Genomic DNA, 16,149 nt, shown 5'->3' on the forward strand with positions numbered 1-16,149 from the left:
ATGTAATTGGAAAGTAAAATAAATTGAGGACTTTATTAATTCTTTGATTTGTGACATGTAATTAAATGCTATGTGCTTTTTTAAAAACACTACATGGTTTACAAAAGCATCTTTATGATAATTTTTAAAATAATTTTAATAATTGATATAAACATTTTAACTTATGTCAAACATTTTTCACTACAGCTTTTTTGTTCTCTTTCCTTCATAATTTTGTGGGGGACAAAACAAACAGAAAAATCTTTGTAGTACCAAGTTTCAACTTGTAAAAGTAAAGGGCACTTCACCCCTTTGAGGTCTTTCAGCACCTGAACCATCGCCATCATCACATTTATCATCATTACATTTCATCGTTGTATTTGTTTACTCACCAATGAGTGGAGGCAAAGTTGCTCAGCAGGGGTCTGTATGATATCACTGCTGTAGACATACCTGTCTAGACTAATGGAATATCATCTTTTTGTGTCTCCTACTGAGCAACTTATTTCTTCCACATGGCACCAATTCTGATTTTTAATTTTTCTTTTCATTTTGAAAAGTACTGACAAAGCCATTTAGGTAAGACAGTTGCCATCTTTCATGTCTGTTACTTTTATCATTGTATGATATTAATGTAGCTTTATTCATCATATATTTTGTATTTCTTTAACATTTCATTCCACAGGCACTCCCGAAAATCTGAAAGATCTAGCATCCCAAAACAGACTAGGAAAGGCACTGCCTCTGATACAGAAAGGTAGGCTTGGTGTTGTGCTGTGCTGCCATCTTCTGTTTCACTGATATATTTGGGATGCCCTCACTCTTCATTTCACATAAGCAGTGCTTAAACACAAGTTGTGATGTTTCAATACATTCATGTAACTAAATCTACCCCCATATGGGAATGGTCTCATTGAAGAAATGAGAGAAGGTTGATTTGAAGAAAGCCCTTAAATCTTAGGGTTTAAAAAAAAATCTCATATATCTCTCTTAGTGATCATTCTGATTACTGATGAAAATTAAATCTATTCTCATTCCTTTATGCATATTAGGGCATTAATGTTTTGTTTCTGAGATCATTTTAAATGTTGCTAATGAATATAAGACCTGGGATGTGCAAATATTTTGAGTGTGTCATTTATCTGAATAATGTTATCTTTTAAAAAAAACTCTTTTCTACAAATGCATAATCTAAGATTGTACTTGTATATTACAACAAAAGATATATGCTGAGTTAATGTAAAAATTATAAGGTATTACTAACCTTTTGTTTGCAATGTGTCCAATTTCAGAAAGTTTTTGAGCATTTTTTGGTGTAACATTTTGACACTTTTTTCACATAGGTATGAAAACACCTAAAAAGTCCAGTTAACATATATTCATTCACCCATTCATTTATCCAGCAATTATTGCAATCATGTTCAGAGACACAGATTTAAGTTAATGAGAATATTCAAGTGTCATAGCAGTTATTAAAGAAGTATGCACAGGTTCAATAAGAACACATAGAAAGAAATGGGTAAGGATGAAACTAGGAAATGCTTCATAAATAGATGTCACTTGAGCCAAATCTGGGCAGTTAAAAGTATATGTGAAGAATAGAGTATTCCATGAAAGGGAACAATGTGAGAAAACACTGGGACTGGAAATGTATTCTTGAGTTTGAGGAAACTATACCAATTTTGGAGTGGAGAACAGGATTCAGGGGATAGGAAAGAGGGCTGAAAATAAAATTGGAGAAATCATGAGTGGTTAAATGAATGACATAACTATGCCATGTTAATACCATGCTATAGATTTCAAATTATTTGTTCATCCATGAGCCATTGATGTGCTATAAATATGAGCAGCAGAGGATCAGTTTTGAGTTTCCTTTTATAGATCACTTTGACAACATTTTGGAAGGGGATCAAAAGATCCAGGGCAGATGCAAGACACCGAGTTGGCTATCCCAATAGGCTTGGTTGAGATAGAATGTACAATTCAGTGATTCATCCAGTTAACACATACGTGCCAACTATGTGCTAAGTTCAAGGAACAAAATAGAGGATATTACCACTGAGTTGAGTTAAGTGTAAGACATGTCAAGGACATGGATAAAGGGAGATGAAATTTACTCCTGGCCAATGGTCCACGGAGATACTGACTATTTAGGGAACTTGATTTTCAATGGAATAAGGATACAGGGGACACAAAAAACTGTTGGGGTTTGAGGAAGGAAATGAGGCAGATAGACAGATAGCCTATAATGGAACAAATTTAATTATATAACTATTTTTACATGCTTTAATTTCAACTCAGCTAATTGCAGTTTCTTTACTATCTTTGTAAATGACTTGAGTTCCTTAGCAAAATTTTCAATCTTCAACCATCATTCTCAGCCCCCTCCACACACACAATTTCAATTATTTTGACATGATTAATTTTTTCTCAAAGTTATATTCTTTTTGTTTCAATCAATAGTCTTTCATTAATTTAACAAATACTAGTTGAGTGACTTCTATGTTCAGTTTTATGTTTAGCATATATCAATGAGCAAGTTTTTTTGACAATAGGATACTATTTTTAAAAAATGCTAGATGGTTCCAGAGTCAACTAAAGATGCATAACTCCAGATGAATGATATTTGGGCATCTGTCTCTGCAACTCTGAAAATACTCTGTGGATAAACGCATTTCCTCCCTCCCTCCAATAAAAATGGCAAAGAATTGATTGCCCACCATCCTCAGATGTTTACTGCTTAAGGACCATATTCATATTACTCCTGCCTTTATTTTGTAGATTTTAAAATAGAAACCGCTAACCTTTTAGATGTGTAGATTTATTTGATCATAATTAAAACTCTTCACTGATTTTTATTAAAGCCCAATTTTTAAGTAAATTACTGAATGGCTAGTTATAAAAGAAGAATTGGCCTGGATTTTCTAGCTTATATTAGCTCTCATTTCTTCAGAAGATACTATGGGTTTACGTCTAGCTACAGGTAAACAAAGTCACAATATGAATGCTTTGGACACTGATTCTTAGCCTTTGGGAGTTAATAACTTCCCAAAAGGAGTCAGAACCATACAGTCATGCTTTGGATTCTGATAAAATTTGCTTTTTATTGATCATAATTTTAAAGGCTCTTTGTTGGCCTCAACAAACTTGGCCTCATGAGGGATAAACTTATAAGAAAATATTTCAAAAGATATGATGACCACTTATAGATTGAAGACAAACAGAACTGATTTGTGTCTCTTGTGCCTAGCCATTTAAAGCAGTACTCATATTTTGGGGGGAAACTCCATAGTAAATGTCTAGTTTTTCACCTTCATATGCATTCAGCTATGAAAATTGCTAGCATGATTTCTGCATTCCATTCTAGTGACTTGACTTCTTATGGAAACTACACTCTATATCCTAACTGGGGGAGGCTTTTTTTTGACTATTTAGAATTGCTTAAATATGCATTTTATGTGCTACTGTTGCTGTTTGAAAGAGCCTGTGCAGGCCTGTAAGGGGCCATCAAAGGAGGAATCATTTTGAAAACTTGACCTTAAATACCACATACATGGCCACCCTTTAACAAGTCATTTTTAGGCATCAGTAGGAGGAGTTTACTGTGAGTCCATTTGAATCAATACAAATGCCTTACTAAAGACCTGAGGTTTTTGTGAGAAATGTGTTTTAGTTGAGTCCAAGTCAAAGCATTAGTTTTAGATGAAGAGAACAGGCGTGGATTGAACTCAACAGTAAATATTTAAATATGCATTTGGAGATGGTGGACCAAAGTCAGACATACTTACATTTGAATTAGAATTTAGCTCTGCAAGCCTTATTTATTTTTAGGAGAGATATATGTATGGCAGAGTAGGTATTCATTAAATGCCATTGTCCATATATTTGATCCTGCAAACTCTCATAGCACAATTCTGTGAAGTCCTGCTAAACAATTTGATGCTTAAACACATATTGATATTAATATTTTGGGTTACAAGATTAATGGTATACCTGAGATGTGAAATTACCATTTTTCATCTCATGATACAGAAACATATTCTATCTCACTAGGCAGAAAAGAGAGTAAGCACTGGCACTCAACAGACCTTTGTGGATTCTGCCTCTACCATATTTTAGCTCTTTGTCTTTTTGCAAGTCACTCTATGACCCTCAGTTTTTTTTATCTGTAAAAGGGTAATAACAACATTTTGCCATGTGTGAGAATACAAAAAAGTACATACATACGTATATGTATGTGTGTATATGCACACATACCTATATTCATACATACATGCGCAAATATGTACACACACATACATTTAGTGCCTGACATGTATAGATGGCCCCACACTGCTGCTCAATAAAGAATAGCTGTTCTATCATTTTACTTATTCCTCATTCACTCTCTGCTTCAGTCTTTTGCATGCTTGTTCTAAATCTCTTTCATTCTTCTTAATTTTCCTTACATTCTTGGAGCATCTCATTCCATTGAAAAGATCAAGGCTCAGCAGCTTGGTTTCTTTCAACTTCACACTCCTATACCTCAGAATTTCTTGATTAATTCTCCTTGCCTCTATACTTGGTTCTGTTATCTTCCCTCTGCAAAACCTTGCTTTTCTCGCTTCAAGTTCTGCGTTTTTCCTCTCTCCAGTTTCCCTTCCTGTAATTCAACCTGGCTGCCACATTCTTCTCTCTTCCTCAGGCAAAGTGCTTCTGTGCTTCTCCTTTGGTCTGTGCTCTCATTCTTGTTATAGAGTGGTTGATGGCAGGAACTGTTTCCTTACTGAGGAACTTTTAGTTCATGTCTAAGAAAAAACAGATCTTATGCTAAATAATTAACCTTAAACACTGCAGGCTGTTTTCAGGCACTGTAAGCACTGTGGCTTGGGAGATAGAACACTAAGTCACATCATCAAGCTGCATAATATTCACCCTGGAAGCCATTTATTTGCCCCTGAAATTGCTTTTTATACTTTTGCCATTTAGCTTGATGCCACACAAAGTTCACCTGAATTATTTATATTTCAAATCACATTCAAGTTGTTCTTCTAGTGCTCATGAATTGCATTGAGGAATGAAGCAAGATTTCAGTGAAACTGCAATATCCATGAAATTTCTCAGTACTAGGGTAGAAAATATATAATTCAAGTTTCAAACCATATATAGGAAGTGTATTTTGAGCAAGGATTGCTTGAAGTTTATTCTCATGAAAATGGCTTTTAAAGAGTAATAGATAAAAATCTATCATTGGAAAGGACTTGATCATGTAATCTATCCCGTATAAATTAATTCTGTACAGTTGAGGTATTGTGAAAAGTCAATTTAGAATGAGTGAACAGTTATAATGTGTAGAACATTGTCAGTTCCTGTATATATTAATTTGGAAATCGAGATTATAGTCCAGGTTTCAGGGTCTGAATTAGGTCTGAAAAAGCAATAATTCATAGCTCAAGAAGATAGAATGTACCTTTATTAAAGACCTAAACTATGCAGCTATTTGTTGTCTACAGCCTCACATTTTCCCATTTTATTGTTATGAATTGGAGAAGATACCCTAAATTAAAATAATTATAGGTGTAAAAATCATTTTACTTAACAGAAAAATTATCAATCTGAATATAAGTTAAATAAAGCTCTCTGTATACTTTTGGTGATAAGCATGTGTTCTTTATTTTCACACACTTTAAGTGGCTTAATAAGTGAATTTTATAACATTGCTTTAAAAGGGATGAGGTGTTATTTAATTCCTTCTGTCGAAAGAATACATACTAGGTATTTTAAAAATGCATGTTACTTGAGATGTATTCCAAAAATGATGAAAGAAGCAAAAGCATATATTTGTTTTAAATATGTACATGTATATAAACATCCATTTTAAATTCTTAATCCTTAATTCATTAATTAGCTTTATAATAATTTTGAACACCATATTAAGATAACTATCAATAAATGGACAATATTTTTATAGATATTGTTATATCTGAGAAAACCTGCTTTTATCCATTTATCAGCCATTTGCATTTAATCAGTTATATAATTAGTAAAACATTCTCCATCTTATTATATTATTTTGGTTTTGTGATCTGCTTAGGTTAACCTCAAAAAGCATCCTTCTTTTGAGATCTGTTTGGCATAGATTTGCTTATTACAGAGTAAAATTATGAGCATTGTAAAAATATACACAGAGTTCTACAGTATTTCTTCTTGAATGCAAGTACTTGAAGTATCCCTGTACTCATCATTCTAATTACATTCATTCATTCAATCAATGTATATTTATTGAGCTCTTGCTCTCTGTGCAGCTATCTCTAGGCAATGGAGATAGAGTTCCATAAAAAATAAAAGTCTCTGTGCTTGTGGAACTTAAAAGAGGTTTGTTACATTAGAGCAACCTAGATTACCCTTTAAAAACCACATGGCATTCACATGTGGAAGTATAGCTTTTCAGTTTGATTTTAATTCCATTTCAGTAACTGTGTGATGGGTTTTCTTCTGGTTCTTTAAAATCACTGTCTCGTATGAGTAACCAGGTTTTCCTTGGACAAATATGTTGGTATCAAAGTTAATGTGAACCTGCTGACTGAAGATCTTTTTTGGCCCTAATGTTTTAGGGTTCTCCCACCATGTCTTTCTAGAAGGGGACACGCAGCCCCAAGAGCGACTGATCAACCAGTCATTAGGGGAAAACATCCCACTCGCTCAAGGTCGAGTGAGCACTCTAGTGTCAGAACACTGTGTTCTATGCACCACCTTGCCCCTGGAGGGTCGGCGCCATCTTCTCCGCTTCTGACAAGGTCGCTATTCAGTGTCCAGCCCAGCATTCATGTCCTGCCTCCGGGTGTTGGTGTGGTGTTGTACCTTCCCGAGCACTCGAAGCTTTCACTCATTGACGCCATAATTTTTAATCCTTTCTTTGTGACACTTAAACCTCTCCCACATCCTCTATTACTTGCATTTATATTCACTGTGCTAGTGGTTTTCTATAGTTTCTGCCAATTAGCTATCATTGAAAATTAAATTTGGCTGTGTTATGTCCTTTCATCTGTTTGTGGCATATTCATACATAATTTTTTAATTATGTGAAATTATTTATGATAAATTACCTGGAAAAGTATAAGAGAAATTAAAAAATAAAATCTTTTTTGTGTGTTCAGTAAAATCTTAGAGTGTTTTAAAGTTCTACAGTTAAAAAAAATGTTTGAACACCAGCAGATGGAAGTCAGCTTAATCTTGGGCAGTAGTAATATATCTGCACACTTCTCATATTTCATTTGTAATTTCAATCCTTGTACCAGTATATTTTATGATGTGTCCAAGGTTATTTTAGTTATCTATTACAGTTTTTTTCTATTTAAAAATGAAGTACAAGTGAGTAGTAATTTATAAAAGTCTGTAGCTAGAATTATTCTTAACAGTTATAAGTAATTCTAGAGTATATACCAATTTAATAGTAGCAATTTAGGCAACAGCCTTTCTTAACTAATTTATCCACTTTGTTAAGATCCAGAGGCTGTAATTAGATATATTTGGTTCAGTACTACCAAAAACGAATAACTTGCCCAGAAATCACAACTCCAGAGAAAGTTAATGAAAAAAAGTGAATCAGATTCTGCTCGGTTCAGGGTTCAGGAATTCATTATACAGAACTGTGTGTGGCTGACATTGCCCTGTCTCTTTTCGGCCCTTTTTGTAGTATTCCCTTTACACATATCATAAAAAGTATTTGATTTTGCTTCCAAAGGCCCAGTTAAGGGGTTTATGTTTATTTTAATAGAAACAGGAAAGAGGAAAAGGTTTTTGCCAGGCCATATTGGAATTTTACCATTTCATCCCCCCTTTGTTTTTGCCTACAGAATGCATCGACAGGGAAGTCCAACCCAGTCTCCTCCAGCAGACACATCATTCAGCAATCGCAGGGGAAGACAGCTCCCACAAGTGCCAGTGAGAAGCAGCAGTATAGAACAAGGTATCCAATAAAGAGACATCATTGCCCAAAAATGTTGGATTTATGAACCTCCTCTTTTTATACTTTTTTATTAAATGAATAGTAATTTGATTATATGTAATTTGCTGAATTCTAAGAATTTTAAGTTCCTTGGAATTTTATCCCCAGCACCTAGTTGCAATGGTTCATGGCATGTTCTCGGTTTCTGCTAATTGAGTGAATGAATGAATTTTAGGTGTCATTTAACAGAATGGATGGAGCCTAGAAACAGTTTGTTTTTTTTTTTCCGAAAGAACAAAGGAAGAAAATAACACATAAAATTGTGCTAAGGTTTTTAAATTTTAAGAGAATACTTACTTTACCTTTTAAAACATTTTTTAAAAAAATTAACCACCTGATCTTATTGAATGTTTTACTAGTGTTTTTTTTACTTTTAACTTGATTGACAATATCTTGTATTTTTATATAAGTTTGATGATGAAAAATGACTTAGGACACATATTTTAGCATCTTTTTTAACAGCTAATTTTGCTTAAAGATTCTCTTATTTTATGCATATGTACATTGTGTTTTATTTTCAGAGAGAGAAAGAGAGAATGAATGTATGCGATTTGATAGTAGAAACTAAATTCTCTAAACTGCCTGAGCTAGATGATTTCAGTAGTCAATATTCTTCATGGGACCCAAAGTGCTATCCCATTTCTCTGTAGGTGAAATGATTTGTTATCAGTATTCATTATCACATAATTTTTTCAGAAATTTTTTAAACAATTTACTGAAATAATTTTTAATTCAAGGTTGTAGTATAAATGCAGTGGACTTCTATTTAAAACATTCATTGAAAAGCTTCATCCCTATAAAACAGCTGAAAGGTTAACATTTTGAATATTTTTTCGATAGTGTTGATTGTTGCTGATGTAAAACTTTCATTTCATTCTATATTGAGGGTTCTGAATACCTTTTATTCCCTACTTAATTGAAGCACTTTACTGAATGTACCACAGAAATGTTAAAGATTTAAGAAGATAAATGCATTGTTTCAAAGATTGATGTGGCATAGTTTGCCATGCAGAATACTTCATTATAGAAAAATTAGTATATATTTTAAGAGGTATCAACTTATTAATAGAGTAATACTGGTACAATAAAATCTGGATTTACATTTTTTTAAAATACATCCTGTTGATATATATTGTACATTAGTTTTCAGAGTTGCTATAAGGGTATCCATTCAGCAATCAGAAAAATATGATGCATTGTGAACTCTGACTTTCTTTTCTAAAATAGCAGTTAATTCATTGGAATTATCAATACACAGCCTAACAAAATTTCTTTTCTTTTTTCTGGGAACATTTTGAGAAGATTATTCATAATTAATGTTATTAAAACTCTAACAATAACCCAGATGAAATTGTTTTAAAATTTAGATTTTTTTAAAAAATTGGTATTTATTTAAACTATCTATTCATGAACTCCTGTTGCACAACTAAAAAAACTACGGATTTTGGTGTTTAGCTACAAACTCATTGTTACTGGCCATATTTTGGTATTCAAAAAGTGATGTGCTCCTAAAATTCTTTGCATTTCCTCCAGTTGCAAATAAACACTCTACGTGTTCAAAAGCATATTTGGGTATTGAACACTCACAAAGTGAGATTATAGTTATATTATTTCTGTAGAAATAAGAACTGCTTCTATGAAATCATTTGAAGTGTATGTTGGATTTTGGTTTTTTAGAAAAGCACATTTTCTATTGTTAATATCAATGTTACTGTTTATGATATTCGTATTCACAGTTGTCTTTCAGGGAAATCATCAATTTGTAAGGATTGAATTGAGGTGGGAAGAAGGGAATGACTGAGAATGACATTGATGGAGTTACTTTGATATTTAATATGACAAACTAATAAATACTTTTGGTCCTTTGAGGTTCCTGAAATATATGACCCTAAGAGTTATATATATACAGCTTTTTCAAAATGTGCTTAACAAACAGGTATTATTATATCTAAGTGTTATTCTACAAATCAAATAGATCTGGTGTTCTGTATGATGTTAATATGTGCTTTGGGACTTTTGGTTAAAGTTCATACTGTCTGCCATCATCTTATTATGTATCTATTTCAAACTGAACAGTTCACATGACAGCTTTATTTGTCCTAAAATGTTTTTAAAAGTCAATTTTTAATTTTATTTATGAGTTAGATAGGATTTAGAATGTTCTATTTAAGATTGATTTCATTGTTCATAAGGCTGTAGAATTACATCATTTTTTTTCTTGTGATATTATTTGTTAAACTTTAGCTCTATCTGCTGTGAAGATTAATGCTGGCTGCAGTTTATTTACAATCGATTAAGTCTCTACTGCTCTTGAATTCCTTCCAGTCTTTTTGTTTGTTTTTTATCTTTAACAAAGTGTGCTTTTCTTTTTTTAAAAAAAAAAAAAATTGAGTTGATAAACAGCTGGTTGGTAAGAATAAATATTTCAAATGGTTTAGATTCCTGGATATTAATACAACTTTTTAATGCACTTATAAAATAAAAAAGTTTCAGGATACAGTTATCTACATTATTGTTTTTGGTATGTATGCCAGGACAATTCGATTTTTTGAGATGTATGGGGTTTTTTTTTTCTTGTGAATCTGATTTACTACTCTCTTTTTGTACTATAAAAACAATATCTCTTATTTTAAATGTTAATCAACTGAATAGATATGTTTGCTTAATTTTAGAAAAAGTATTTTAAAGTTTCTTTTAAAAATTGAGAATGCTATCCTGTTTGCTATGTAGAGTCTAATTATGTTAAAGTAGGTTTAGGGGAAAAGCAAAGAGGTGATCACAATACAGATTTTGAGATAAAGTAGTTGAAAAAGTAACCTTATAATTCAGGTAAATCTAATAGTATGTAGTAAGTGAAAGCAAAGACGTCCATGAAATTTCTCTTGTATTTCAACATTGTGTTCCAATGTAGCCGTATGTAGAGTGAGGCTGAAGGCAACATAATGGGTTGTATAAAAATGTATGAGTTTCTGAAACAAGCCAAGTGATTTTTTTTTAATGTTCAACTGGATGTCTTTTGAAGTATTTAAAGATCATTCATAAACTAACTCTTAGTGGTGTGCCAGTTATGTTTTATGTGTTCCATTATTATAACTGCTACCTAAAACTCTAATGATACTCCCCTTCAGAAATATATAGATAAGCCATTGTTCCTCAGTAAATAGTATGCCAACATGGAAGTGAATATAAAGCATTATGAACTATCTAAGAAACATAGTCCTTAAAATACAAGTAATTTTACTTTGGTATATTTTAATACAATTAATTTGAGAAGGAAGAAAGGATTACTTAAATTAGACTATATTTTGTTATGTGGAGAAAGTTACAGAATAGTTTTCACAGTGCAAAGAAAATGCCTACTATTTAGTAAAAAAATGAAATTTATTTTTTCATTTATCATAGGAACTTTCAAATCATTTGAAATACTACCATTTTTGACATAAAAAGTTTTGTTATAAATATTAAGTATGCTTTTAAATACTTTTACAATAAAAATCAAAATGGATTAAAGTTAAAATGTTTTAGTAAAACTGATCTGAAATAGTATACAATTCTTAAAAGGCATGAAAAAATACTATGGAATATACTTTTCAAATTCCAAGCATAGTAATATCCCAATGTTTTTGGTTTATTTTAAATCTTTAAATTGCTGTATTCATTTTTTTGATTAATTTTAGTACCATATTTGGGACTTCCTCATGGTTTGTCATTGCAGTTTGTCATGTCACATTATATGTTATGCATTTTTATTATTCATGCCCTTGTGTTAATTCACATTTCCATGTCTAACTATAAATTTGCTGATTTCTTTCTTTTGTTTCCATCATTATGTGCATTTAATTCATTGAAGAACAAGAAAAATATAACTCTTCCACAAAAGGTAAATATTAATACAACTTTTTAAACATTTAATATTGTTACTTTTAAAAATAATGTATGAGAGTTATATATATATAAAACTGTACTTATTAAAATAATGAGAAAATTTATTAAATAGGTAGTTATTTCCCTAAAATGATTTATAGGGCACTTGATATTCTTTCATCTTGCGTGCATTCACATCAAAGACAAAAAGATTAATATTAATAATATTTTATTTCAAAATGTATTTATTCAGACTGACAACTAGAAAACAATTCTCCTTGGAAAATAACATATTCTTTGTTTCTGTTTGTTTGTTTGCATTCCCTTGCTCTCATGGAAAAAGGATTTAATTCTTACCTTCTATTCAGGGTAAAATCTGGTGCAAAGGAGTAGAAAATCCCTGGATTTTACCTTCCACTTAGCAGTAACCTTAGTGAATGTTCTGGCCTATGCTGCAGCCATGCATCTGGGAAGCAACTACCTAAATGTTACTCCTGTTAGCCTCAATATTGTTATGATATCCATTAAATCTATCTTTCTGAAAGACATAGAAAAGGAAAGCACATTGCTGATCTCCTTCTTATTGTCTTTTTGGATCACATTTTATTGTTGGTCTTTGCACTTGAGTTTCGAGTAGACTGTGGGCCTCAACCCACACTCATGTGCTGTCCACACACGTTCCAGTTTAAGGTTATTGTTGACCCTATAATTAAATATTTAAACATGAGTTTTCAGTCTAATATAATAATGTTAGTAGTACTTAAAAATATACAACTCTGTATAGTTTAATATAAGTACATTTTCTCAGTATTTGAAAGTGGATTCATGATTGCATTAATTTGTTGCCCATAGTAACCCTCAAAGCTAGTCCTGAAAATAGTATCATCTCTATTTTATGCATAAGGAAACTCATGTTCAGAGAGATTAAGAGATTTGCCCATTCACACTGCTAATCAGTAGTAGACTGCAATCCCAGATCTTTTACTTTTGACCTCCTTCCACTACACATTGTTGTATCCTATTTTAATAAACACAGATCCCAAATATATTATCCCTAAGTCGTAATATATTTAGGTATGTGTTATGTATCTTAGTTTTAGAAAGAGAAAATAAAAGATAATATTAAATTGCTTATTTTAATATGAATTTATAAAAATACACTGCAATTATATTTATATCCAGGCACGTGTTATACAGATTCTGGCATAGTATCTGACATATTAGGCAATAAATAGATATTAATAACAAATAAGATATTATTTCATGAGATCAAGATGTTTCAGTCCCTAGATTTTGCCTAGGTTTCTAGCCATCCTGCATTTTTAATTCAGGTGTCAGAAACACAACTTTAGATTCAATAGTACAAAATAGGCCAATGTATTTGTACTTAGGTGCAGAAGAATTTAGTTGGATTTGCAAGACAAATTTTAGCATGATAAAAGCATTAGAATTTCATACAAATGGGCCATTGCCTAGTTAATTTACCCAAAAGAAAGAAAATAATTCTTCATTGAAAGCCCTTCCATATATATTATTACTAGGCAAAAGCTATACTTAGCTAATCAAAACAAAACAAAATCATAAGTGGTGTAACCTAAAGTCTGCATGAAGCATGCACATTTATGGCCTCTCTACAGAGCATGTCAGTTTGTTACGTTTTTATAAGGTCAGTATGTCCCAGATGAGAAGTGTTGTTACCCTGTCAACTATTCCTTGGAGACAGGCTGTAGAAATGCCTTGTAAAATAGACCGCATGACTAGAAACAACCAAAGAGGCACATCCCAAAATGCATCCAGCAAGGCAAAGAGCAGCAAAGGATGCTGCACTCCCCTCTGGGATTTAAGGTAGCATATAGTTCAGCCACCAAAAGTGGCTGTCAAAGCCTGGAAAGCATAGAAGCAAGTTCAAGAAATGTATTCAAAGTCAAATTTTAGGCTCATATGTCCCAAAGGAAAGGGAGAGTTCACAGCACAGAAATCCCACTACTGTGAGCTGAAGTCTGACTTTTCTGGGATATATTATAATGGAGAATTCAGGTTATTGTGAGTGCTCCCTGGGCAAAGGAAGACTGGGGCACACCATTGCTAGTTGACTGGACAGGCAAAGGGGCTCATTAGTCAAGGTTTGTTTTTGATGAATTGTAGATGAACTTGTGGGACAAGTGGTCCCGGTTTGCCTGAGATTGAGAGGTCTCCCAAGATACAAGACTTTCAGGACAGTTCTGGGCAGAGATGGTTGGTCACCCTAAATATAGAGGACCAGTCTATTAATTTTCCAGCATATGTTTGTAAAGTCACATAACAGAAATGTGAAATACTATTAACATTACTAATTGTAGACAGAATTTATTGAGCACTGAATATATGTCAATGACTCAACTAAGAATGTTATATATTTACCTCATGGTATTTCCACCACAACCTGAGACATAACTATTAATACCTCATTTTCCCACTGAGAAAACTAAAACTTAGAAAGATTAAAAACTTGGCCTCTTATCAGTCATTCATTTTATAAGTGGTAGAATAGGGAACTATAACAAACACAAGCCTCCCTCCAAAGACCTCGTTCTTCACCACATTGTTTTATAGGCTTTCTAGCATTTTCAAACAGCATTTATTGAGACCTACTATACATAATTATAGTAACACATACACAACTGCAAGGAAGGCTTTTATTATCCCTATTTTATTAAAATAAAGTCAGAGGTGTTAGTAGAATGCCTAACGTAGCAAAGCTGCTGTGAGGCAGAACCAGATTTTGATTCCACAGCCCATGTTCTGTCCCCCTGTACCATGTTGGTGAAACAACCGCAACTCACAACCAGGGTCTTGGAGAATCCCGCTTAGAATTCCTACCTTCCCCTGATGACACAATTTTTTACCACTCAGCTAAATCTTAGGGTCCTGGCTGGCCCCTCAAATTAACATGCACCTTGAAAGAGCAAAGGCAATGTATTTCAATAAAGATAGCACATTCTCCAACTTGCAAAGTTAACTGAGGAACTAAAAATGTTTATAGTACTTCGTTTACCTTTTAACTCCCTCTTGTATGTTGAAATCTGAGAGACCATATCATTTTAGGCTTCACAAACTGCTTTATAGGCCTATTTTAAATTATTCATTCTAAAAGTAAGCCGATTTTTCCCTCTCTGCTACATTTCTTGGACAGTTTTAAAGAGCCCATGAATGTAGTTTGGGGGCATCGAAATAATGATATAAGAAGATCAAAACTGAACCAGAAATTAAATGACTTCAAGGTGAGAAAAAAATGTTATTGTCATAATAAATTTTTAACTTTTGCCTTTAGATAGTATTTCTTAAGTGCATTAACTTTTTGGCTTTTGGAAACAATTTTGAATCATAATATATCATACTATCTTTTCTACAAATATGAATTTTCTATATAATAAAATGTGTGTACTTTATATACATGGAGAATGAAAGGCAACTAGAGTTTAAGTAATTAAATTATTTGAACAGGAAAAAAGAGTAAAGAGCATTGTGTTGCTTTTTATTTTCCTGTTTCACTAATAAAATATGTAATAATTATTATAACCAGATATAGAGGCTATTTAAGGATTGTCTCTAGTCAACTGTATTTTTAAGTACCAGGTTTCTATAATAAATTCTCAAATAAATTACCTGTATTCTCCTTCTTTAAACGTTGGCAAGAACAGTTTGAATGCTAAGTTATTCGAAATATGTTTTCTATGGGACTATGAGCATTAACTTTCATTAGGTTGAATTTGTGAAGGAGTGAAAAACATTAATTTTAGTAATTTTCTGTTACAATAGTTATTGTATAAATGGAATTTAAACACATTTAATAATGTACCATGGTTGTGAAACATAAAAACAGATTATTTATTTGACTTTTGCTAAAATAAGTAAACTAATTTTTGTATTTTTCAGAATCAGCATTATTTTAACTGTCATTAAGTAGATAAGGATTTCAGTTTTATTTTTATTAGCATTTAGTAGATGCACATTAGGCCAGGTGGGTCATTTCCTATTATTGTGTGTTTAGATTTCAAAAGTGCAAGTTTCTTAATCTTCCAGGACATTGCTTCTCCTGACACTTTTTATGAATATTTATGAATAATTATTAGAGATTCATTAGTAAAAGTGTCTAATTTATTCATTTCTTTTTTTTTGGCATAAACCCATAAATATAGTTGTCATTTTAGCCTTCTCTTTAAACTTTGGGGACCCAGAGGACAAAGCAGCTTAAATAGAACAATTCAGAAGTTATGGTTTTAACCCTATTTTCCCATTCTGCTGATTCAAATATGGTTATTTATAATAGTGTCACAAGC

General features: G+C 32.3%; 1 protein-coding gene across 50 annotated transcripts in view; it reads left to right on the forward strand.

Annotated features, from left to right (window-relative positions):
* The window catches only part of RIMS1 (regulating synaptic membrane exocytosis 1), a 467,111-nt gene that overhangs the window by 350,091 nt on the left and 100,871 nt on the right, over window positions 1–16,149 (forward strand). For 17 of the 50 annotated variants that reach the window (XM_069488793.1, XM_069488746.1, XM_069488757.1 and 14 more), the window contains 2 exons: window positions 665–736; window positions 7,815–7,927. In XM_069488793.1, the coding sequence (XP_069344894.1) occupies window positions 665–736; window positions 7,815–7,927 (185 nt within the window). Of the gene's footprint in view, window positions 1–664; window positions 737–6,572; window positions 6,756–7,814; window positions 7,928–11,816; window positions 11,847–16,149 lie in introns of all 50 variants that reach the window. The other 33 variants (XM_069488776.1, XM_069488766.1, XM_069488778.1 and 30 more) reach the window with 5 other exon arrangements.

This window comes from Eulemur rufifrons, chromosome 15 (assembly GCF_041146395.1).
Source record: "Eulemur rufifrons isolate Redbay chromosome 15, OSU_ERuf_1, whole genome shotgun sequence".
Classification (NCBI taxonomy): Eukaryota; Metazoa; Chordata; class Mammalia; order Primates; family Lemuridae; genus Eulemur; species Eulemur rufifrons.